Below are 26,026 nucleotides of genomic sequence, written 5' to 3' on the forward strand. Positions count from 1 at the left end.
AAACAAAAAATCAATTAAAAATCCCATTTACACTCTTTTATTTTGTGTCTCACTTTTCTGCAAGTTTTAACTGAAAAACTGCATTTTATGATCATTCTGGTAACATGTCATGCAACCTTTTGAGAGGTTGGGGGCCAACAGAAAGGACGAGGATACTCAGATTTTATTGCTCAATGGAAATATTTTATTTTTCCAAATAATTGTTAAATATGTATGATTTACAAATATTAGAATTCTGGCACAAATATATCTTGCATGCAGACCTTGATGCACAGTCTATGAGTGAAATGATATTATGCTTTTTTTTGTGATAACCCTGAAACAAATGATAATTGCTTGAAAGGTTTGGAGCTTAAAGGGTTAAGCTCCAAAAATAAACAATAAAACACGAAACATTAAGACATATTTCAGGATGTACTTTTACTGGTTATACGAAAAATAGTGCATTGTTTTGATTTATATGTATATTGTTGGCAGAGCTGAGAATGGAGCACTGAGGATCTTCACAAGCATGCAGCTCAAATGCATCTGCTGTAATTCTGCGTTTGTGTCCTTTTCACGATGTCTGCATTATCAAGGTCATTTCTGATATCATCTTCAGTCATTTATTAAGCACGTACACTGTTCTTTGTTTGAATGCATAAAACGGTCAGCTTTTCAGCCTCAAGAAAGTGGTTGGGTATCACTTGATTGGTGGAGATTCTGACGAATGATCTGTCCGTCTCTGTCAGCAGACAGTCAGCAGTTGGTAGTCACAGCAACAGACCCATTTTCTGCAATTTTCTCATCCACGGACTGTATGATGCAGGAAGTGATGTCGAAACCCTTGTGTTCACTCGATGACTCGCCAGGCGCCTCTTCCGGACTGCGCTTTGCACTTGTGTTTTCATGTCTTATCTCTGACTCCAGATCTGTGCACAGTGTTTCCTCCTCCTCCTGTAGGTACAGGAATTTGGAGACAACCAGTGCTGGTGATGAACAGTGGTATGGGGGGACCAATGCATAACAATATTCATCTCAAAGAGAAAATACATATTGATTTGACATGCAAATAAGGCATAAAATACATGCATTTGTTGATATGCAAGCATGCGCTTCCCTCATGATATAGTGTGTATCTGCTTCTCTGATTCTTCTCTATAACTTCTCTCACAAATGCCTCTATTTTGCTTTTTCCAGCATGTTATTAAAAACATGCCCCACCTTGGTGTAGTCTTCTTCCTGTTGTTCCAGTAGGTATTCGCTTTCTGAGCCCGGCTCCTCTCCGCCTATAGCTGCAACAGCGCCATCCACTGTAGACATGCTCACATTTTCGGATTGATTGGCCCTCGTATCTGCCACTCCCCACAAATTAACCAGTGGGGGCAGAGTAGGCGGAGGCAAGCTGTGGATTGTGCTGTTGGGCGTGGCTTGCAGGGAATGGCAGGGACTGTGAATTCTGTGCTCCATGGACTAAACAAAACAAATGCAAATACAACATTCATTATATAATTTCATATTAAATGAGAGTTGATGCTGAATTTGTTTTAAGCAAAGCAAATGATGCATTACACACAGTGGTGCATCGATATTTTATCTGTAATCAGAAATATATAAAGGCACAGAAGGAACTACTTCGGCATGGTGTTTAACCAGAGTTTCCTCTTTAAACAGGTACTTTTTTAAAGCCGTACGCTTATGCAGGCCAAACAAATAAATAAAGCAGAACGAAATAAAGCGGATTTGTTCTCCACCTGCTGATGGTACTGCAGGAGCTGCTGGTACTGCTGGATCTGCTGCAGCTGCTGTAAATGATTTTGCTGTGCCTTGAGCTGCTGTTGTAAGGGGGTCGAGCTTCCGTCATAACCCTCGTATGAAGCCCCGTCAGCCACGACATGAGAGCCGGCAGCCGGTGAGCCCACGCCAGAAGGGTCCCTGCTCACCGGCTCCCAGCCGTCCAAGGAGGAGAGGCAGTAGAGGCCTTGGGAGACATAGGTATGGGGCCACACCTCGGCTGAGGAGCCATGTAGCATCTGGTCTGGGGGAAGCGGGGAAGAGCACACGCGAGCACACATTAGCACATCACGCGAGCACACATTAGCACATCACGCGAGCACACATTAGCACACGCGAGCACACATTAGCACACGCGAGCACACATTAGCACATCACGCTAGCACACATTAGCACATCACGCGAGCACACATTAGCACATCACGCGAGCACACATTAGCACATCACGCGAGCACACATTAGCACACGCGAGCACACATTAGCACATCACGCTAGCACACATTAGCACATCACGCGAGCACACATTAGCACACGCGAGCACACATTAGCACATCACGCGAGCACACATTAGCACATCACGCGAGCACACATTAGCACATCACGCGAGCACACATTAGCACACGCGAGCACACATTAGCACATCACGCTAGCACACATTAGCACATCACGCGAGCACACATTAGCACACGCGAGCACACATTAGCACATCACGCGAGCACACATTAGCACATCACACGAGCACACATTAGCACACGCGAGCACACATTAGCACATCACGCGAGCACACATTAGCACATCACGCGAGCACACATTAGCACACGCGAGCACACATTAGCACATCACGCGAGCACACATTAGCACACGCGAGCACACATTAGCACATCACGCGAGCACACATTAGCACATCACGCTAGCACACATTAGCACACGCGAGCACATATTAGCACATGCTAGCACACATTAGCACATCACGCTAGCACACATTAGCACACGCGAGCACACATTAGCACATCACGCGAGCACACATTAGCACACGCGAGCACACATTAGCACATCACGCTAGCACACATTAGCACATCACGCTAGCACACATTAGCACACGCGAGCACACATTAGCACACGCGAGCACACATTAGCACATCACGCTAGCACACATTAGCACATCACGCTAGCACACATTAGCACACGCGAGCACACATTAGCACATGCTAGCACACATTAGCACACGCGAGCACACATTAGCACATCACGCTAACACACATAAACACACGCAAGCACACATTAGCACATGCGAGCACACATTAGCACATGCAAACACACATTACCACACGCTAGCACACATTAGCACATGCGAGCACCCATTACGACACGATAGCACACATTATCACACGCTAGCACACATTACCACACGCTAACACATGCTAGCACACATTTGTACAGGCTAGCACATACTAGTACACGGTAGTGCTAGCAGCTATTAGCACACAAATCCACTGTTTGATGTGTAAAATGTTGTGTGTAAGGCAGTTCAGCATACATATCCCCACTGCAGATTTTTGTATGACTTGTGCCAGCAACAAATATGGAATTTATTACCTGAATTCCCCTTTCTAACCACAAGCCCGGATTGTTGTTATTGTAAAGACATAATTGCTCATTTACCGTGTTATTGCAGTCATTGGAAAATCAATAACAATTTTATAAAATGGGCTGCAGGCTGGCACTGCTGCCTCACGCTTGTCGGCCTAGAGATCCAGGTTCTCTGTGCTGCTTGCATCATACCCCTGGTATACTGGCTTCCTCTGGGTCTCACAGGCCAAAGACGTGCAGCTCTGTTCACTGGCCCTGCAGAGTGCGGACCGGCGCTCCCTCTCAATCACCCCCCCCCCCCCCCCCCGTGAGCCTGCTCAGGGCAGGCACTTGGAATATAATTTGATATACTGCATTGCTGGGTACAACCATGTCACTGCCTTTTCCCTCTTCTTTCCTTTTTCCTGTCACTGCATTTCCTTCTTCTGTGGTTCAGCTACTGCATGCTGATGGATCGGTGACCCAAATGTGTGCAGCAGTGTAAACAGCATGTGACTTATTTTACGCTGTGCGTGTCTCAATAATTTTGTTTTACGGCATTTTGTTATACAAGATAATAAGCCTGTAAACATCCAATTATGTGACACTTTATTACAGGAGTGAGTGAAACGCGCTGATCTCTTTGTACCCCGGTACCTCTGCTAGTGACGCTGTGCTGGTTGACCTCACTGAGCTGGGCGGCACTGCCACGGTTACACCCTGCACCAAAGCTTTCTTCATCCATGGAGTTCCAGGCCAGGAGGGTCGCCTCAGAGATGGCGAACTGCTGCATGAGCCCTGTGGGCGCAGAAGAGGATCAGCAGTCCCAGTGCCATTTATGCAAGCAGCAACTTAGATGACAATGTACAAACATAGAATATGGTGTCCTCTACTGCTGTCAGGCTTGCAGTTTTGAACAAAGTACATTAGAAAACACAGAAAATGTATCGTAAATGTTGGCTTTAAATTCAGAAGAGACAGCAGGTTACTCATTTTAAGTAATAAATATGTGTAAGTATAGGCATACAATATCCCAATAACATGACAGTTCCACACTAATTAAACTAGATAGTAATTATTGGATAGAGTGACAGTCAGCACAGCGCTCAGCATGTTCGCATTTCTGTGTCTCACCAGCTACAAAGCGGGCCTCCTTTTCTCCATCACTCAAGTCACTGTAGGCATCGTTTTCCAGCCGTCTCTCCCTCTCACGGTGCAAGTTGGCACGGCCCGCACCCCCCTCTGGCCCAGCAGATGGTGTGCCCCAACTCTGCCACTCAATCATGTGAGCCACGCGGCCTTGGGCCATTGCAGTGGGCTTTGTTACTTTGTCCTTCATGGATCGCGTCATACCTAATGTTTTGACAGATTTAAAGGCAAAGAGAGATTCACTGGAGATTGGACAGAGAAGATACAGTGGGAATTAAAAGGAAGAGTGTTCCGTTTCGATTTCACTGGACGCAATACTCTGTCCTGGGTGATTACTAGTTTTCAGAATATGATGCCATGCAGTACTGATAATGCAGCAGACTCATTATGGGATGTAGAGGGTGATCAGACAGTATTTCTTATGGCATGTTACGCTTTCAGCTCCTTCTCTCTGCTGCATTTATGTATAAGTGCCTTTGAAGCTGGACTATCACAGTAGCCATTTAACATGAAATTCCAGTGAAACAGCACGGTTCTGATTCAGGCATCGTGCACCCATCACGTGTGAGGGCCTCGAAATACAGCAACAGTGACAAACATTATTAAGAGTTATAAAGCAGACATGTATGTCTATAATGTCTATAATGATAATCTGTCTCACCTTTTGACTGCCCACCCTTTAAATAAAGATAACTGTGGGTGTTCTTTGCTGGTAAAGCAACCAAAAAAACTGGTTCCATGCTTCTCCCTACAACTGCCACTTTACATTTTTGTTCAGTTTATTATTAGTTGTTTTTTTTTTTTTTAAAGTGATTCAATGTGAAACTATACTGTAGCACAAAGAGGTCCTTCTGTAGCTGACATCCCTCACAAAGAGCAGGCTACACTGGTGCGTAGGCCACAGCATGAAACAGACAATGGTACAGTGCACACCACCTCCTGCTAAACCAGTGCTTCCCAATTCAGTCCTTGGGGACCCACGGCCGGTCCATGTTTTGGCTCTTTCCCTGAGGATCGCATTGGGAAACACTGCGCTGAACTATAGATAAAACACAGTTCAAACATCTGGATTTCATATGATCAGTGACACATGCTGTCACGGTCTGGAGAAAGCGATCAGGGATATTGACTGGGCACCGTGGCAGCACTGAGAGCTGCAGTCGGCATGCGGCTGTTTTACCGGCCACAGGACAAACACACACCTGACACGCCTGACAGAGATGATTTGGCCAGAGCTCCAATCCCATAGGCACTGGAGTTTCGTTTCAGGCAAGGGATGATGCAAGTCGTGTCCTCCACAGATAGCTATATGGAGGCCAGAGGAACAGATTTATGACAGTAGAACAAGGACTTAATGTGGGCAGGTGATGATCAGAGGAGGAACTAGGGGGATAAGCTTTTGCAGTAGGACGAAGAGTGCGTAAAGGAATATAAGCGCAGGGAAGACAGCAGGAATGAAAAGATGCATGTGAATTATGGCTGTTCACATCTGGCCTTGGCCAGAAAGTGCTCTGCCATGTACGGAAACTCACCGTGACCCCGGCTCAGGATAAGGGCAAGGACGATGAAGGGATGGATGGATGGATGTAAGGAGACTTGTGAGAGGAAAAGAGGAGTATGACATACATTACTCTAAGTTAAAAAAAACAAGCAGAAAAGGTATGAGCAGTTTCCGTTTTAATAATTGACATGATAATGCATTAACATCGTACAGAGAAGCACCTGGCTGCATAAATATATATATGTTTGCTGGAGGGCGTCCCTCGGGCGACACTGCATGTGCAGCATCCTGTTAGCGGTGCTTTTCTCATGGAGGTGACTGCAAACACACAGTGAGACTTTTCTCTCCTTCAGCCATGCAGTTTATGTTGAGACACAGACGTGGCCTTGCTGACTCACCGCAGCCTTGCTCATTTTAAAGGCGTAAAGTACAAGCTGACTGGCCATAATGAAGAAGCATTATGTATCACACTGTTTATAAGCCTTCAAATGACTCACGGTGTGCTTAAACAAAAGTTCCATTTATAAATAGAGGTCCATCTTACTGGGACTGTCTGTTTGTATGAGCCCAGCCTCCGAAAACTCTCACGTGACCAGAAACGCTGGCTGTTATATTCCTACAGTGAAATTATATTATCAAATTACATAAAAAAGAGGAACCATTTAACTGTTTGAATGGCTCTGGCTTTTGTTGCTCATGGAAATGATGCATTACGCTGCCTGTAGTCCATCCACTTTTTTTGGGCCTCCAATCAGGGGTCAAGCATGCCGTCTCCCTCAAACCTGGCCCGTGGAAGAAACAGGAGAGAGGAGATGGTCTAGGGGCCTACCTGCTGCGCATCCTGCTGCCCTGGAGCGGAGCCGGGCACTGCACGGGCAAGACGGAGATACAGAAGGGAGATCAAGGCGGTGGATTATGCCAGTGGCAGAGATACATGCTGCATTGTTGGCGTCGCACTGCATTCCAGCCCATTGAGAGTCACACACAGTCATATGTCACGAAGGGACTGCTAACAATCTACTCTTAGTTGCAGATCAAGGAATGTTATACAAGAAGAGAACTTACCGTACAAGAGAATTCAGTGCTTATTATTTGCCACGTAACATATAAAATGCATATATTTTTATTTAAATAATGATTTTTTTATACTCATAAGATTTTTTATGGCAAGGCAAAATTTGCTGACATATATGCTAACTTATATACTGAGATATTTGGATCTGAATCCAAAGAAACGTTTAACACAACTGAACACAATGTGCCCCAACAAGCTCTAATGCTTATTTTGATATTTTTTTGTTAATGTCACTGTGCTCAGCAGTTCAGTTTAGCAAAGATTTCCCTATTAGTCTGCAAACACTAATTGTTGTATGTCAATAGGATGTCAACTACTGCTGCCCGACAACGAGATGCTGACTGTCCCTGACAGTGCAATGTGGCTCTGTTAACGTGATGGATGCCTTTCTGTTCTGCTCAGAATACTGCGGCCTGACATCTCTAGGGCTGGGAGTCTCACTTTCGCGGCCCCCCTCCCTGCACTCTCAGTAGCTTTATCTAGGTACTTTGGGTTCCTCCTGCAGCCCAAAACTTCTCATTAGATACTGGTGTCTCTAAACTGCCTGCATTCCCTGGATTCCCTGCTTCATTCTGTGGAATCCCTGCTACATTCCCTGGATTCCCTGCTACATTCCCTAAATTCCCTGCTTCATTCCCTGGATTCCCAGCTTTATTCCCTGGATTCCCTGCTTTATTCTGTGGAACCCCTGCTACATTCCCAGGATTCCCTGCTACATTCCCTGGATTCCCAGCTTCATTCCCTGGATTCCCTGCTTCATTCCCTGGATTCCCTGCTTCATTACCTGGATTCCCTGCTTCCTTCCCTGGATTCCCAGCTTCATTCTCTGGATTCCCAGCTTCATTCCCTGGATTCTCAGTTTCATTCCCTGGATTCCCTGCTTCCTTCCCTGGATTCCCAGCTTCATTCCCTGGATTCCCTGCCTAATTCCCTGGATTCCCTGCTTTATTCTGTGGAATCCCTGCTACATTCCCAGGATTCCCTGCTACATTCCCTGGATTCCCAGCTTCATTCCCTGGATTCCCTGCTTCATTCCCTGGATTCCCTGCTTCATTACCTGGATTCCCAGCTTCATTCTCTGGATTCCCAGCTTCATTCCCTGGATTCTCAGTTTCATTCCCTGGATTCCCTGCTTCCTTCCCTGGATTCCCAGCTTCATTCCCTGGATTCCTAGCTTCATTCCCTTGATTCCCTGCCTAATTCCCTGGATTCCCTGCTTCCTTCCCTGGATTCCCAGCTTCATTTCCTGGATTCTCTGCTTCATTCCCTGGATTCCCTGCCTAATTCCCTGGATTCTCTGCTTCATTCCCTGGATTCCCAGCTTCATTTCCTGGATTTCCAGGGATAGGTTCCAGGTTCACCATGAGTCTATACTGCACAAGTGATATAAAGGGTGAAAGGATTTCAGTTTTAAAACAACAAAAATGTGTGACTAATTCAGTGTCACCATAGCTTACCGCAGGAAGTGCAAGGCACTGTGTAACATTTATTAAGTACATTTATTCTTGGAGTATAATAATTCCTTGCATTATAAAATTATATACTGCAATATTGCATTGTTTCCTATGAATCATAGGCAATTGTCATATAAATGACACCAATATAAATAATACAGCAAGCTATCCGAATTAAGGCAATAAACTTGATGTAGGGCTCTCCTAGGTATACTGCACACATATTATGTAGACAACAGCCCCATGTGAAACGCAATATTTATATAACGTATGCCCCCCCCCCATTTGCCTTCCACTGGCTTTTCTCAGGCAAGGATGCAGGGACTTTGAAAGGAACACGTGGTGCGAAATCTGTGACTTCATGACTCATCAGAGGGGCCGCAGCAGAGTGCTGCCCTATGGGATGTTTAGCATCCAAGGAGATGCTGGATACTGACTGAATACTGGACTAGACACAGACAAAGGCACATAACTGGCCCATATGTTACATTTTGATTTACACATTATTGTATCCATATGCATTTTACATTATATCATCAATTAGTAGTTAATAAGTAAGTAAGCTTTACTTTGCACTTGACATTGTCTCTCTACTAGTATTTTCTGACATTCTGTATGGTTTGTGGTGCAAAGGCATTTACCAAAAAAGTTGCTAATATTGACCATGGCGGCAAAGTTGCTACAAAGGGCAGGACAAGCGTGCCTTAACACACAGGGAAGCAAGGACTTAAGCAACTCGATCAAATTCTTCTGTTTCTGATGACTTAACTCTTGTGGCTCTTAATTTAATCAGCCCAACAAGACCCTGTTTGCTGTCATTAATTAGGGATGCAAGAGATAGAATCACTACGAGGTGTAATCAGCACGAATACAGTTTGCTCTCCATCCTTATTTGGCACTTTATAGACAGGCCTTGTTACTCTGAGTATTATTAGTATTGTTTTGTTAAAGCAGGCCTTGTTACTCTGAGTATTATTAGTATTGTTTTGTTAAAGCAGGCCTTGTTACTCTGAGTATTATTAGTATTGTTTTGTTAACGCACAGGAGACGATAACCAAACCATCTTCCTCATGCCGTTCTCTCTGTCTTTATAGGTTGGTATCCATTACAGTTACAATCCCTCTGACTCATAATCATCTGCAGCTCCTCTCTTTGACATCCCTCTGCCAGTCCCTAATAATCTGTAATAACTACACTGGGGAGGAGATTCTCTAAGCTTCTGACATTGTGTCAGTGAATGTGTGTGTCAGTCTATCTGTCAGCAGCGTTAGCATAAACCCCTTCAGTCAGCAACAGTTGAAGAGACATATGCCAGTGATGAGAAGTGAAGAATGTCACCGACTTCTAGTAAATGCAGAAAAAAAGAAAATATTATAATTATGGCTGTTTCGAGAATAATCACACAATTCTGGGAACTACTAAAATTATAGCTGTATCACATATGGTCTGGTACGAGCCCAGCCCTCCCATTGGCTGATATCAGGCCAGTCATCCCATTGGCTAGTACCAGCCCAGCATTGTCATTGGCTGATACCAGGCTGGTCATCCCATTGGCTGGAACCAGCCCAGCCATCCCAATGGCTCCATCACTGATGTCAACAGCAAACTGTTAATAGCACACACAGAAGCTCCAGGTCCCAGATAGTGATAGAGGAGGACATTGTCAGCATGTTCCTGTTCCATAAAGAGCTGCACCCCGGTTGACCTTTTTCAGCAATGGTGTGCCTGTTCCAGACTAACCACCATGACAGCAATTACACTTTCGATTTACCAAAGATGAATCAAGGTCAAAGTGGCTTGAACACACCTGCCAGTGAAGATTCCACATGCTAGATTTCATGCTGCTGTTGAGTTCTTATCAACTTTTACTGCAAGAAATGCATACATCTTGTGTTTAGATCTAATTTTAAAATCAGTTTTCACAGTTTTTGTTGTAATTGAACTAGTAGCAGTTCAAATACATACACGAGCAATATTTTATATGTAATGAGCATTAATGCCCTTTCTATCTATTCTGTTCCACTTTGCACCGGTTCCTTTTGTAAGCAAACAGAGAATACATTTGTCCACGGCCAAAGAATCCTATTTTGAAGCTTTGAGGCATACAGCACTAGTAATGACTCTTCAGGGTGCACTGGTGTCGGGTGCAGAAAATTACTGAAGCAAAAGGCAAAAATCTAGTGACAACAACCTCTGAACATACTCCCTCTTGGGGATATAATTCATAATCACCTAACTACCGTTAGTACGTTCATCACATACTCTTGTTAGCACGAAAACCCAATGTAATATTAAAACTAAGCTTGAATCCTGTTTAGAAGCTATAACTGATATAGAATATCCCCTATTAACAGAGAAATGGGTTTTGTGGCCCCTAAGTTACTCAGGTATATCTCCTTAGGAAATGATGTCATCAGGAAATTATGTCATCAGGAAATTATGTCATCGTAACGTCTTTGCAGGGCGTCCTCCTGTTGACTGTTTTGCTTCTTCACAGCTGCACTTCATTCATTTTCATCCATCCATCCATTTTCCAAACTGCTTATCCTACTGGGTCGCGGGGGGTCCAGAGCCTATCCCGGAAGCAATGGGCACGAGGCAGGGAACAACCCAGGATGGGGGGCCAGCCCATCGCAGGGCACACTCACACACCATTCACTCACACATGCACTCCTATGGGCAATTTAGCAACTCCAATTAGCCTCAGCATGTTTTTGGACTGTGGGGGGAAACCGGAGTACCTGGAGAAAACCCCACGATGACATGGGGAGAACATGCAAACTCCACACACATGCGACCCAGGCGGAGACTCGAACCCGGGTCCCAGAGGTGTGAGGCAACAGTGCTAACCACTGCACCACCATGCCGCCCCTCATTTTCATTATATACAATATATTTTTTATACTGCATACAATTTAATTTTTTTTATTTCCAAAAATACTAAATGATTGCCTTCTTAAAGAGTCATAAAATAATGTTTTCCCAAATTTTTTTGCTCTGCAATATACTTATCTAATTAAAATAATGTCTGGCTGCTGACCATTTTTACTGTAATTCTTGCTGCTACCGTCTCTGCAATGATAACAATGAGGAAAATACACCTGAAAAATATGGGGAAAAGAACATTTTGGCAGGAGCTGTAATACACAATCAGAATGTGCAGAATGACATCACAATGACCTTCACACGGGGAAAAGGACGCCATCACATTACCTGATTAAGAATTGCTTAGTCGACTCTTATTTACAGAGCCAAGCTTTTACTACACACAAATAAAATAAAAACCAAGTGAAATCCAGTATTTATGCCAGTTTTTTTTTAATCATGGCCTAAAGTAAACTGACGTATAATGTCAGACACTGTCTAAATATGATTATTTTATTTCAGTTTTACAATTCTTACTTTTAATTGTTGATTGGCCACTATGTTAATGTGTGGCTGCAGGTTTGAATGTGGTCCCTGGCTGAGCTTTTGGGGCCAATTTATTTCATTCAAACTCCATCCATCCTGCTGACAGCACCACACCTATCAGACAGGGGCCTCACACCAGCTGGTCAGCTGCCTTTTTCCTGATAGATGTCACGTTTTCAACACAAACTTCCAATTTTGTTTCAGCTGACAAGGAAACTCCATACATTTGCTGTCTCTTAAATGTCTAAAATGTTCACTTGCAGCCACGTTCCTCCCAGTAATCTTTCTGGAGCCAGCAGGGCACTGTGCACGCACACTCAAACATACCTCTACAGCCACTTAACGCAAACTTTCAGAGTTACATTTTGTTGAGTTACACCACAAGCAGTTTCCTTTTCGTTCGCATGCTCAGGGATATTCTCCCTCTTTTCGTAGCTCAGTTCCTGCGCTGTTCTGTGATCCATGAGCTTGTGAATTCACTGCCTGATTAAGGACCTCTACTGTGTGTTTATCCTCCTGTTGCTCGCCAGCAGCAGCCGTACCAGTTGTGTTCCCGGTTGTGTTACTCGCACGATGGGAATTCGCATATTGAGGCTTTCGTTAGCAATGCCGTGAAAACGGAAAGTATGCAAAGTGACACTGGTGCCATTACTGTCCATTACTGTCTGCCACATTTCAGCCATCACAAATCCTCATACTGCATTTGAAAGATCGCATGCTGTGCTTGACCTCGGCATAAAACCAGCAATCTTCATCTCGGGTTTGCCTGAATAAACATTGCAGAGCAATTCCACAGACGGGATCAGCAAGCCCAGCTCATGTGAGCCCCCCCGCCCCCCGCCCCCACTCTGCCTGCAGTGCATTTCACTGCTTTAGCATTTCAGTATGCTGCTACCTACTCTGCTTGCTGTGCTGCTCCCTCTGTATTTTTACTTGTAGCAGTTAACAGTACAGACACCAACAATAAGATGCAGGAACCAGGTGACATCCTCCGCTCTGCCCGACTCTGCAGAGATACCAAGCAGGCTGCAGGTTTCCATGCATGTACACACACACACACACACACACACACACACAAACATACACGCACACACACACGCGCGCACACGGGCATATCCCTGCCATACAAACAAACCCACACCAACACATCATTCTGTCCCCCCCACCAGAGCCGTGGTGGGACTGTCAGCACAAATGCCAACCTATTTCTGAACAGCAGAGAGGAACATTCCTAGCACAGTGTTACCATAGAAACCCCCACCCCGGAAAGCAGGGCCCACACCCAGACAGCTTGCTGAATGAACAGTGAATGAAGCGAATCTTACTGAGACTCCTGGAGCTGATGCATCCCATGGTTTTCTAGCACGGCCCTGAGCACCAGCGAGTATGTGCCGCCCGCTCACCATGCATTCTGTGCGCGTGTGTGTGCGTGCCTGCCTGCCTGCCTGCGTGCGTGTGTGTGTCTCCTTCGCTTGCTGCCTGCTCCTCTTTCGCCGTCTTCTCCCCGCTCCGTGCTCCGGCTCTCTCTCTGCTCCCGGTGCTCCTCTCTCACCTCAGCAGCCTCGTTCCCTCACGTTCGCCGCACGTCTCGCTCGCGGTCTCTCCCCTCTCCTTATGGGTCCTCTCCCTCGCCAGCCATGTCATCTGGCAGAATCCCATCAATCACTGACTTTCAAGGACACAGCAAGGAGACTCATCCGAGCAGCAGTAATAAACCGCGAAAAGCTTCATAACGTACAATGTTCATATCATCATTATTTAAAGATAACAAACGACCAATATTGTCAGAGAAATATATCTTACTAATTCCAATAAAAAACAATGTATTTTCTGATTTATGGATTATTCATCATACTTAGGCAATTTAGTATCAAAATGATGTCATACTGTGCTTAGTATTTTCACTGTCTCCACAAACACACACACGCAAACACAAAGCATGCAAATGCTGAGGTCGAATCACAAAGAAAATGCACAATATATACACACACACACACACACAAACACACAGACACACATGTTAGACTGGCCCTTCCCCTCCTGCACTTGTGTCGCAGTCATCACCGGATGGTGTGTTTTTCTTGGCCAAAACACCACGAGCAGGGAGGGACCAGAGAGGAGAGCAGTTATTCATTATTCGTCAGGGAGACATGGAGGACAGGTGGGGGGGGGGGGGGGGGCATGGATCAGCAATGAAGCCGTGAGTCATGGTATTCAGGAGTGTGATACAGGAGATGTGGGCGGCTTATACAAAGTCTGTTTACACACCGGACTGTGATGTTTGCACTTTATCCCCCACACACAACCTCCTGGGAGACTGAAGACATTTTTGTAGGCAATCCTGGAAGCCCATGTGAATAGCAACAAGTTACAGCCATGCAGTACTGCCTGAAAGGCAGGCATACGGTTAGGCTACCCATCTACGGTACGACACCTTCTGTACAGGTGTCACAGCACCAAGGAACACCCAGTGAAAGGAAGGGAAGTCTTGATTTATATATATATCGATATTATTTTTAAGTAATTGGTAATAATTACTAGTTATAGCTTGGTTTCCTGCCTCTTTGCCTCCTAACACCCCAAAATCCATATCCAACTGCACACCAGTTTTATATACCATTTCAGCACAAATCATCTTACTTAGAAATAAAAGTAAGAATTAATATAGATGAATTCAATAAACAATTTGTGTAACTCATGATCTTCAAATACATTTCCTCTCGAGTCAGTATCAGCAAAGTAATCAAGACTAGAGAGCTTATCATGACATTATGGGTATTAAATCTGCACAAATTGTTTGTATTTCAGGCAAGACCTTGCTATAGCCACAGCGAGAGATTTCACAGTGGGAATTATAAACCAGTACTAGATTACTGCCTACATGCTGGGTAATTTGTTATGTTGACACGCTTGCACAGAACACTACAAAAATTCTATTTATTTTATTGGAAATAAACAAAGAACAGTGTGGTGGCAGAGCGCATTTGTGCAAAATAATGTAGCAGGGAGAGCCAGCTTTGGGGGTTAAAGGGATTGAGGGGCTGGACAGGGAGTCTGGGCCCCAGTCACACTAATGCTCTGACACTGTATGGGCCATTATGCTGAAGTACACTGCTTCATTCGCACACATCTCAGGCTGTCCATGTTAGTGCCAATGGAGGGATTCAGGCAGGGGCGCTGTAAAGGGGGGGTAAACGATGACGATTCTCGGGGCCCATGACTGAGAGGGGGCCCAGAGAAGCCCCCAATAAACTGTGTTAGGGGCCCTGTCAAGATTCTTTTCATGGGGCCCAAAATCCTTAGCAGCGCCCCTGGATTCAGGTACAAAATAAATTGAACTACTGTGCATTGCTGAACAGCAATAACCTAAGCTGAAAAAGAATAACTGAAAAAGTGTGCTTGATATGGTTGATTAACTACGGTGGCCTAGAATGCCATATTATATAGTATATTCACTACTGAGTACCAATGATTTGCAATGCACAGCCAGTTTTTTATCTATTCTAACTGATTGCATTATTTCATTAGTCACAGAGGCGGATAGTTCAGGTCCAGAAAGTAAAAATCCAGACCAAGATTTTGTTTCAACCAACCAGTTGCGTACTCTGTGACGATGACTCTTATTACTTCACTTATGGGCTGAAACAAAATCTTGGTCTGGATTTTTATTTTCTAGACTTGAATTATCCACCCCTGATTTCTTTTAATGTCTACAGCAGGGGTAACCAATCTTACCCAGAAAGGGCCGGTGTGTGTGCGGGTTTTCGCTACAACTACCTAATTACATTACTTATTAGAGGACTGATTGGCTGAAGAGTCCTCACACCTGGGTGTGAACAGCTGACCTAATGGTTATCCCAAAAACCCGCATACACAGACTAGCTCCCCTGGTATATACAATAGCTCTTCATTGAAATACTGCATTTTCTAAGCGTTCCAGATAAAACAATGTTGCATTTTTTTTTTTGCTTAGGTCGCAGTGCTGATTAGCGCTCACTGGGAAACCTCCCTTACACTTTCAGGGTTTTTAATGCCAGCACAAATGAAAACAATTTCTCTGCAAAATCTAAAATTAGAGCTGAATAGCTTTCTGGTTCTCTCCTGAAGGATTACACACAGACGGGCAGTATGGTCAAGGCTACAGTTAATGAGCTTCCATAAATTTAATTGTGCTTCTTCATCCAGTATTCATTTCAGCTTATGTGTAAATTGCATTGGAATGGTTTCAGAATGCATGTTACTGCTCCACTGGTGGTACCCAGTACAGGACCCAAGGTCATGCGAGAGGTCTACCTACCACAGAGACGCCCCACAGACCACACAGCGCGTCCTGTGCTTTCCGCCTTGTCGGTCGTGTTCTGCCATACGTTGTCTTTATTTAAAACTTGTCAGGCTGCCTCTTTCATGTCCTCTGCTTTATTGCGTCTTGCTGTTTACATCAGGAAAAGTTCAGAGGTGCTCAGAGACAATTTTGTAGCACTTCACTTTTTTGGATTTAATGTAGCAAATCTGTAATGTAGCAAAGATGTAGCATCATTTCATCTGCGCTAAATAGTCTGGAACGATGAGCTAAAACGAGGTCTTAGACTTACATTGGATATTCCCTTTCATACTCCAGTACCAAGTTGGCCTCTTGAACTACCTCTCACATATAAGTGCTAGTCGGTGGGAACATGCAGACTTCACATAATGACTTTATTAAAAAAAACGAATGTCTTTGCTTGTTTCTACTGAAGCGGAGAGTTGCCTGCATCTGGACCCTGCATATTTTGTATTGCTTGGATCCTGCACACTACTGGTGCACATCAAGTTCAGTTCATCAGGTTTTCTGCTAATTTAAAATGGTTGTAATATCAAAATATAGTCAGCTTCAATGCGTTTGCTGTTACTGGATATTCTAAAGCTACCCACAGAAACGATTCTCGAAAATACCTTTCAGTGGCTTGCGTAATAGGACCTTACGATCATGAAATTTTGTGCCCTGACTTTTGTATAAGTCAAATACTAATAAATTTCACAGTGAAGATGATGTCAAAATTACCCGGCATTGGCTCGAAAGAAGTGCATATCTGAGGATGCCTCTAAAGTCAGATTTCCTATCATGAAATGGTCTGTATCTTACCCCTTAAATACCAAGGTGGGGAGATCCCACACAAACAGAGCTGAGTGCCGCTGGAGCAGTTCGTCCCCCAGAACATCAGCTGGACCTTCACTCTCCAGGCTGCACTATATATCAACTACGCTTAAGGACACCTTTAGCCATGTCACCGTGGTGACCGTTCTGCCGAAGCTAGACCTTCCGATCACAGACAAAGGGTTAGCCAGCTGAGCCACATGCTGAGCCTGACTGTGTGTGTCAAGGTCAGGGGTCTTTGAAGTTCATACAGAAATGGGAAAAGAAACATATTAAAAACGATCTTTGGTGTAATGCCAGTCTCACCGTATACATTCCCATTTAATTACGATTCTACGTCATGTACAACAGGAGTTTACATATGACTCCTCTCATGCTGGTCGTCATGCTGAAGTTAAGGCCGATTGGGGGATGTGACACATTTCTGACCAGAGTGTTTGGGTTCTCCATGAGTAAGTCTGTCTCAGCTGCTGCCTGCTACGCGCTCTCTGGCTGCCTGCTACACCCTCGTTGGCTGCCTCTGGCTGTCTTCTACGTGCTCCTACGCCCTCGTTGGCTGCCTCTGGCTGTCTTCTATGTGCTCCTACGCCGTCGTTGGCTGCCTCTGGTTGTCTTCTACGCGCTCTCTGGCTGCCTGCTACGCCCTTGTTGGCTGCCTCTGGCTGTCTTCTACGCGCTCTCTGGCTGCCTGCTACGCCCTCGTTGGCTGCCTCTGGTTGTCTTCTACGCGCTCTCTGGCTGCCTGCTACGCCCTCGTTGGCTGCCTCTGGCTGCCTGCTACGCACTCTCTGGCTGCCTGCGTCGTACTCTTTGGCTGCCTCTGTATCGCTCTTCCAGCATTAAGTGGGGTGATGCTGGTGCTGAGCACGGTGCTCACTCTCACCAGTGCAGAGCAGGCCTCAGAATGAAGCCTTACTACTGTACTGCACTGTCATCATATTGAGATCGTTCTGAAGTTAGGCCTTGATGCTGGCCCGTGGCCACACCTTTGAGATGTCCAAGAACTAGGGCCACATGTAGGATTAGAACACGGACCCATATCAGACAGATCGGTGGTAAAATTAAACCTAAATTATGTGGTCATCTAGCTGCACAGATAAAGCATATGAGCCCTAGAGTGACTAAGAAAGTGACTGAAATAAGTGTCTAGTTAAAAGCCCTAAGCCTCTGGGCCTGTGATCAGAAGGTCATTGGTTCAAGGCCTGGCCTTGGCAGAATAGTTTTCATGTCCATGGGCCTTAACCCACAGCTCCAGGGGAGCTGCACACTGGCTGGGGCTGCACTGCGACCTCCAAACCTGCTCTCACTTGTATGTGTGATTCTCCCCTCAGGTACTGATAAAGCATCACTGTTGCATTTCAGATCTTTCAGGACTGGACACTTTTTTTTCTGATATGTATTTATGTATTTGCTAACAGAATGTTTCTTATCCAAAGTGACAGGAATTGAATGCTAGGAATGCTCCCAGGGTTGGGGGTCTCGCTCAGCGACATCACTCTGCCAGCCCTGGGATTTGTGCCAGTGACGCTCCTATCAACGCCTTTCCATGGTTCAAAAGCTGTTTGGGTCATTTCCTCACATCCTGTAAAATTATGCAATGTTCTGATGCTATGAGTTGTCACCAATGTGTGGAAATTGGTTGCATCGGGAGAACAGGAGTGACAACGCGTTTGGCTCCAGCAACCAAGTCACTGACCCGACGGCTCCCACAGCGCCCAAGCGGTACCCCCTGACTCCTCGCCCTTGCAGCACCTTACAGCAAGACAACGCTGCACATTAGCTGACGCCACTTCGCCATTCTCTGCCAGCCCTCATGACAGCTGCGAAGCAGCACATTAAAAACAACGGAACGAAACAGACCATTAATGGTGAGGAAACTGAGTAGATGACCTACAATACATTCCTGAATGTGCTTCAGTAGAAAAGTTCACTGAGCAAAGGTCATTAACGACGTGGAACTGGGCGTGTATTTTTGCTGCCATCTGTTTTACAGTCAGTTTCCAAAAAAAATGAAAGAATCTCTGTATCTTTAAGAGGGACAGCGCTCACAAATATTCTGTGTCAGTTAAATGCACCGGGAGGATGTGGAGTTCAGTTCTGCTTCCAAACTTTCATATGCACTAGATGCAGAGACACAGCACCTGTGAGAGACAGGAATTACTCGCTCTAGCTATGATAATGTCATTTAGTCATTTATAATTATTTAGCCCCGGAGGGAACTTTCTGGTGTGCGTTACTGTTACAAAGATAAGCCCCAGCATGATAGTCCCCCACAAATAAGAAAGTAAATGCTAAATGAATAAGGAGGCCCCCCCCAGGGCTGCGGGTTTGAGTCCACTTCCACCCTAAGCAGTTTGCTTGCCCTCCCGTTGCTGGTCAGGTTTCCACTGGCTACTGCAATCCAAAGTCATGCAGTTAGGTTAATGGAAATATTTGCTTAGGGCTCCATCTACTGAGGGGGCCCGGGGGGGGGGGACAAAGCTTGCGTAGGACACCTCATGGGCTCCCACAGGCACTGATGAGGAATAAAGATGTGCATTAGAATTACACCACTCGCTGTAATGGCAATTCATATATTATCAGCAAGTAACGAGCCTCCCAGTACCTTACAGAAACATAAAAATACACACAGTCATTGGCCACTTAGGAATACTTTCATGTTAAAGCGACAGCCTGTTCCTCCTCCTGCAGTACAGCAGCAGCCCAGTGGCATTGACAGCTGCCAAAACAAGGATGCCGATGATGGCGCGGATGATGCTGCTGGTGGCACTGCTGCCCGGTGGAGGTTCAGCTAAGAAAACGGAAAAGCAGGTATAAGTCACTGAACTGTGAAGAGGAGTATAACCTAAAAACATCGATGGAGACAGAGAATCTCAGGGTTCCACTCGGTCACTGGCATCCTCCAGCCACCAGGTGGCGGTCTGGTGCAGCATTAGCAGACCAGACCGCTTGAATGCGAAGGCATGTCTGACACAGGTTAAGAGCCTGCAGTCAGAGACATTAGACTGGGCAGTGTGCAGAGGTATTATTAACCAGAACACCAGCACTCAGTACGGCCAACATTGCCAGTGATCAAAAAATGCAAAAGAGCCGCTTCTCCTCCACAGGGTGGCTGGGTTCTCCGTTAGAGATAGGGTGAGGAGCTCAGTCATCCGGGAGGGACTCAGAGTGGAGCCGCTGCTCCTCCGCATCGAGAGGAGCCAGATGAGGTGGCTCAGGCATTTGCTCAGAATGCCTCCTGGACGCCTCTCTGGTGAGGTGTTCCGAGCATGTCCCACAGGGAGGAGGCCCCGTGGAAGGCCCAGGACACGCTGGAGATGTCTCTCGGCTGGCCTGGGAATGCCTCGGGATTCCCCTGGAGGAGCTGGACAAAGTGGCTGGGGAGAGGGAACTTTGGGTTTCCCTGCTTAGACTTCTACCCCCATGAGCCGACCCAGAAAAGCAGTAGAAGATGGATGGATGGATGGATGGATGGATGAATGGATGGATGGATGGTTGAAAATTTAACTATGCATTTTATACTGTTTTACAATTCACATCGAAAAATACTTGAGAATGTCTATGAATTTTAAAATCCTTGGGTTTTGATCGCAAATCAGTTTAACCATTTTATGGACAATCAACGTCTAATAGGGATGTGAAATACACCCCCATTGTTTTTCACATACATTTACACACTCACACACCGACACACACTCACACATAGCTGGAGGCAGGATTCGAACCCCCCGCCCAGGAGGTCTGAGGCTATAGTGCCACCAGGAATCATAAAAATAACATTTTTTTACAGCTGTAGATTGGCTGGTTTTCAGTCTGTCCACTCAGAAAATCCATTAGCTTCAGTATTCTGGACGTTCTTTCCATTTACTTTTGGTTGGTGTCTGATTAAATATAATGTGAAACACTAAAGTCAATATTAAATTTCATTAAAGTACATGATACGTCTATCAAGACAATGCAAATGATTTATAATTATGCAAATAATTTCATATGAAGTATAAAAGTGTTTTTGATGCCTTTGAAGAAGCCCCGTCATTACAGCTGCAGCTACTTAAAAATACATCAGTATCTACGTGACACTTCTAATAATGCTGCACAGAAAAAGCGCATCAGGTAGGTGGGCAGCAATGCATCATTTTACTCAATAAAGTGATTTTTGCTTTAAAAGAAGTTACATCATTAAACCATCCTCAGATTAAGACACGGGATGTTAAACGCACTTTTCTTCTGGCAACAGACTCATTATGGCTAATTAAAAGCTTGAGTGTTCTCATGAGGAAGGGATGGGTAACAGGCAGTCATGTGCTAGAGTATTGTGATAAGAGAGACTATGATGAGGGCAGATATTTGCAGTTTCTGTTGCAGTTTCAAGCGGTTAGTTGATGGGAGATTGTGCAGATGACACCTCTAAACAGGCAAAGGTCAAATGACATTATAGTTCAAAATTAAACTACCCACATGGCACATTATGGTAACCACCACCAAATGCTCTTACTGACGGAGCTCACATTTCTCACACTGAGCAGTCAGCATGTGTAGGTGCCTGTAGAGAGGAGATGGCTTTATCATGTTCAAAGACCGACATGCTTTCGATGGCTCACCTGTCACCAACGTGGTGACCCTGTCCTGTCCGGATCCCAGCAGGTTCTTCGCCTCACACGCAAAGGTGGTGTTTATGCTCGCATCCACCTTCGGCACTGAGAGCTTATTCCCAGTAATTTGGGCTGTTTTTGGCATCTGGCCGGATGCACTGATTGGTAGAGGGAAGGTTAACAGAGGCAGTCAGTCTTGAGCAATGTGGAAAGCAGCACCTTTTAAAGAAGGCTGGGCAGCTATCGAAGAGCTGAAACATCAGTGAACTATTCTCTGCCTTTTGGCCATAGAGAAGGACACAAGCTGCCCGGTGCCTTTGATGCAAAATCACTTACACTGTCCACTCAAAGCTAGTCGGTGGTGGGTTTGCATTGGCCACGCAGGTAAGCTGAACATTGCTGCGGCCCACGTACCACTGACCATCATACCCAGAAATGTACACCGTGGGAGGGTCTGGGTGACAGAGAGGGAGAGGAGAACAAAGAAAAGAAGAAGAGAAGCGAAGATAAGAGGGAGCATCATCAGATGATCATCAGAACATCAGATTGTACCTATAATCCAAGTCAACTAAGAGTCGCCCAGTCAGCTAACAATAGCTTACACTGAACAGCCAACTTCATTTTATAGATGTCGTCTGTCCTTTGGGCGCGGTGCTTGATAATACAGGTTATGTCTCTGCCATTATCCGCAGCTGTGGGGATGAGCCGGAACTCGCTGACCACGGACACGGTGTTGTCGTTCTCCAGTTTTGTCGTGTTGCTGTGGTTGCCCGCAGCTGTTGTGTCCCAGAAGACCTGTCCTGCTGGCTGGCCCTTGGCGGACTCGCAGCGAGCCACCACCACTGCGTTTTTGCCGGCGATCACGGGCAGCGTGGTGGCATTGTTCTGGGGCTTGGCTGAGAGGGAGTGCAGAGAGACAGAAATGAAGCCTGGATTTTGCAGCGAGCTTGTAGCGAACAGGAAAGAGGAAGAGATGCACAGCTGTGAGCGGGCACAAGCGGGGAAGGTGTAACGAGGAAAACGGCATCCATCTCTCAGCCCCATATCCAGCTCAGGGATGGGGTGGGGCCCGGAGTCAGCCCCAGGCACCAGAGGACAAGACTCAGGTGCAAACTGGACAAGGTGCCTGTTCATCAGCAGGAACATGCACTCACACACTCCACTGGCAATTTAGACACACCAATTAGCCTAACTGTCTGCATGAGGAAACCCACACACGAGAGGGAGAACATGCAAAGAACACATACACAGCAGGGTCATGATTAAAACCCCACCAGGTGCTGGGCAACAGCACCACCCAGTGACCCATCATGCCATCGACACTGTAAGAATACTTAGAAATCTAGGCAAAACAAAAAGCAGCCACTAACCCAAGATAAAGACTGTGGAGGAGGCTTGCTCGGTCCCGCTGGAATAGGTGGCATATTCACAGGTATACGTGCCCGAGTCGCTCGTCTTGGCATCAGACACTTGGATGGAAGGATTTTCCATGGAAGGGGAAATAAAGCTGACTCTTCCTTTGAGGGCTGTGTTGGGGTAATTCAGCCCATGTGTAGAATGAAAGACAGCGATGTTCTCTCTCCCTACCGAAGACTCCCTAACCCAGGTAACCTGGGAAACAAGGCAGCCGGTGATGATAAGGAAAGCGTCATGTGGACAACAGGCCGTGCACTAACACACACTTACCTCATGTGGACAACAGGCCGTGCACTAGCACACAATTACCTCATGTGGACACCAGGCCGTGCACTAACACACACTTACCTCATGTGGACACCAGGCCGTGCACTAACACACACTTATCTCATGTGGACACAAGGCCGTGCACTAACACACACTTACCTGATTCGGGATTATGCCTTGCACCACCTCAAACTTGCAGCGCAATTGGAAAGCGTCACCAAGATTGGCCTGCACCTCCCTGTCCACCTTTACCCTCTGGGATGCCGCACCTGTGACACAGAGATACAGCCATGGGGGGCACCTAAGGGGAACCCACCTTCCTGTCAGCTGACCCTGCTGAGCCTATGGAAACAGATCTAACACACCACGGAGGCAAAGACACACCTGTGAGAGACACGCCCCGTGTTCGCGTGCGTTTCCGCCGGGGCTCCGGTTTCCTCCCACGGTCTACAACCGTGCAGGATAGGTTGATTGGCAAGTCTGCATTGGCCGTGTGGCTGTGTGTGTGCACCCTGCGGTGTGATGGCGACTGCCCAGGGTTGTTTCACGCCTGTGCCCATTGTTCCCAGGATAGGCTCTGCTACCCCAGTTGGGATTAAGCGGTTATGGTGATGGATGGATGGACGCTTCAGTTACTATTAGAATGATGCATATTCCTGAACGCAACCATACACTGGGTGTATCAGGATTTGCGTGTTATTAATTTCAATGCACACTTCAGAATGAAGATGAAACATACACACGGACCTTAATAATAATAATAATAATAATAAGAAGAAGAATTTGTCTTTCCTGATTAGACAGATGACCATGAGAGCATAACGACATAAAATACGAATATGTCCATCTGCCCCCGATTTCTCTGGTCACAAGCTGCTACTGCGCTGTAGTACAGTCCATTGGGTGAAATGCTTTCCACCCAAAATTTCTAATTGCCCCCCTAACCTGAGCAGTCATTCTTCGGAGTCCTACACAGTCCACGTTTTTGCTCCGGGAGCTGGGAGGGGGCAAAAACGTGGACCATTTGGAGGTCTCCGAGGAGCGGATTGAGAAACACTCAAGAAAACCACCTCTTGAAGAAACATTTCTTAGAAACTCGGTATGGGAACAGGGAGAATGATCACAGAGGACACAGACAACCCACCTCTCCACGAAGTTCCGCAAACTGACAACAGCTCCCTGATATCCACAAATGATGAGCAAAGATGTAGACGCGCAATGTCCCGAAAATATGTTTCGCTATTCAGCGGGCGAACACCCTATTACAACATCGGCAAGAAGAACCCAGGACCCCCGCCCTCCCTCATCTGCCTCCCTGAAATCAATATCCCTAAGGTGGGACGGCTGCAAAACATTTAATACGAACTTTCAGAGAAACTGCATCCAAATAATGACAAAAATAACACGTGTAATGGAAAAATGGGGAAAAAATAACATATATAATTTTGCGTGATTCGTGTCGCGCCATGGGGCCGGTTATTAGTAACGACGTGTAAAAGACACTGAAAAGCACAAACGAGTTAAATGGGAATCACACGGAAGAGGTGGAAGCCGTAGAATTCTTACCTTGAATTACTGCAAAAACAACCGTAAGGAGCCCGACGGGCTTCATTGTCAAGTCGAGGAAGCGTCAGGAAGTGGTCTTAAAATCTTGCCAAGACAAGGAACTCATAAAATCCCCGACAAAGCGAACGTGGTTAAATATAAATTATAAGCAAGTAAAACGTTTTCTGCAGACCACCGTCGAAAAGTACATTACAGCTCTAACAGAGACTGGAAGCCAAGAATGTATTTTCACCTGTTCTTTTGCTCCTTTGAAGTCAGTGATCGCTTGAAATTACCATAATAACCAATCGAAAATCTGATAGTGTTGTATTGAGAAAAGGAATAGATCATAACTGGTTATGGACTAATTCCTCATCCGGGTTTGAGATTTTATCGATGTGCATAAACGGATGCAGTGATCGAGTGTTTGTGGGTTTTTATATGGTTATAGGTCTTTATATGAGCTGGCGGCACCAGCACCATGCAGCATAAGGGTGCTGTTCACAGCTTTCAGACTGTTGACGTCTGTCAGGAGGGGAAGGCTGACGGCTTCCTTTACACCAGAGGTCGGCAACCTTTTTAAAGCAAAGAGCCATTTTCTCCTAAATGTCTGACCCAAGATTTACAAAGAGCCACAATGGGTAAAGAAGGGGGATTGAGATACGATTTTTTTTTAACGTGACGTGTATATATGCATTTAACACAAAAATAAAAGTGCAAGTACTTACAAAAACTATTATAGGAAAACTATTTCGTTTACGGAGAAAATATAATCATTTTTACGAAGACCTGGTGTCGATTTACTACAAAAAGTGTATGAAAGAATTAGGAATCCCAATAAACGGTGAAGAGTACATCCAATCTCAGGTGTTTACGAAAACCCCGGAAAGCATATATACCATTTAACCAGAGAGATAATCTCATTTTAGCGAATGACTTTGAGGAAGATGTAAATTATGCAGTTAAGACGTAACAGAAGCGGACTGCCTCATTCACATAAAGCTAATGAAATATCTAAACGAAAAATAATAATATTAACCCATAAATTAATGATTTTTCTTTATGAAAGTATTATCATACTATGTTAAGACATGAAAATGTGAATGTATCTATCGTTATGAGAAGAGCCACAGCCACGTG

General features: G+C 45.5%; 2 protein-coding genes across 9 annotated transcripts; both read right to left on the reverse strand.

Annotated features, from left to right (window-relative positions):
- Positions 1-177: 177 nt before the first annotated feature.
- On the reverse strand, positions 178-13,983 carry LOC125719561 (protein FAM131B-like). 8 transcript variants are annotated; one of them, XM_048994454.1, is made up of 9 exons: positions 13,950-13,983; positions 13,258-13,576; positions 6,822-6,859; positions 5,694-5,796; positions 4,477-4,695; positions 4,000-4,140; positions 1,734-2,017; positions 1,204-1,452; positions 179-936 (listed from the first exon to the last, which is right to left on the reverse strand). In XM_048994454.1, exons 2-9 carry the CDS (start codon positions 13,283-13,285, stop codon positions 739-741), a joined length of 1,260 nt encoding a protein of 419 aa, XP_048850411.1. In that variant the 5' UTR covers positions 13,286-13,576; positions 13,950-13,983; the 3' UTR covers positions 179-738. The 8 variants fall into 8 exon arrangements, with proteins under 8 accessions (XP_048850412.1, XP_048850411.1, XP_048850416.1 ...); XM_048994459.1 differs by lacking the exon at positions 13,950-13,983 and adding an exon at positions 6,024-6,086 and having other exon boundaries at positions 13,258-13,814; XM_048994452.1 differs by lacking the exon at positions 13,950-13,983 and having other exon boundaries at positions 13,258-13,814.
- Positions 13,984-19,075: 5,092 nt separating this feature from the next.
- Positions 19,076-25,311, reverse strand: LOC125719108 (nectin-2-like). Its single transcript, XM_048993610.1, has 7 exons — positions 24,908-25,311; positions 23,501-23,610; positions 23,029-23,269; positions 22,261-22,554; positions 21,995-22,112; positions 21,668-21,816; positions 19,076-19,857 (listed from the first exon to the last, which is right to left on the reverse strand). The coding sequence occupies exons 1-7, from the start codon at positions 24,951-24,953 to the stop codon at positions 19,727-19,729; spliced, it is 1,089 nt and encodes a 362-aa protein (XP_048849567.1). The 5' UTR covers positions 24,954-25,311; the 3' UTR covers positions 19,076-19,726.
- Between the last annotated feature and the right edge of the window lie 715 nt (positions 25,312-26,026).

Source organism: Brienomyrus brachyistius, chromosome 23 (genome assembly GCF_023856365.1).
Source record: "Brienomyrus brachyistius isolate T26 chromosome 23, BBRACH_0.4, whole genome shotgun sequence".
Classification (NCBI taxonomy): Eukaryota; Metazoa; Chordata; class Actinopteri; order Osteoglossiformes; family Mormyridae; genus Brienomyrus; species Brienomyrus brachyistius.

Coding starts and splice junctions, on each gene's coding strand:
- LOC125719561 (XM_048994454.1), bottom strand. CDS start 13,285: ATGGGATGCATCAGCTCCAGGAGTCTCA. Junction 4,696..5,693: donor ATCTCTGTCAGGCGTGTCAG/GTGTGTGTTTGT, acceptor TCAAAACATTAG/GTATGACGCGATCCATGAAG. Junction 4,141..4,476: donor GGAGGCCCGCTTTGTAGCTG/GTGAGACACAGA, acceptor CTGCGCCCACAG/GGCTCATGCAGCAGTTCGCC.
- LOC125719108 (XM_048993610.1), bottom strand. CDS start 24,953: ATGAAGCCCGTCGGGCTCCTTACGGTTGTTTTTGCAGTAATTCAAG. Junction 23,270..23,500: donor AAGGCATAATCCCGAATCAG/GTAAGTGTGTGT, acceptor CTTGTTTCCCAG/GTTACCTGGGTTAGGGAGTC. Junction 22,555..23,028: donor CTCCACAGTCTTTATCTTGG/GTTAGTGGCTGC, acceptor ACTCCCTCTCAG/CCAAGCCCCAGAACAATGCC.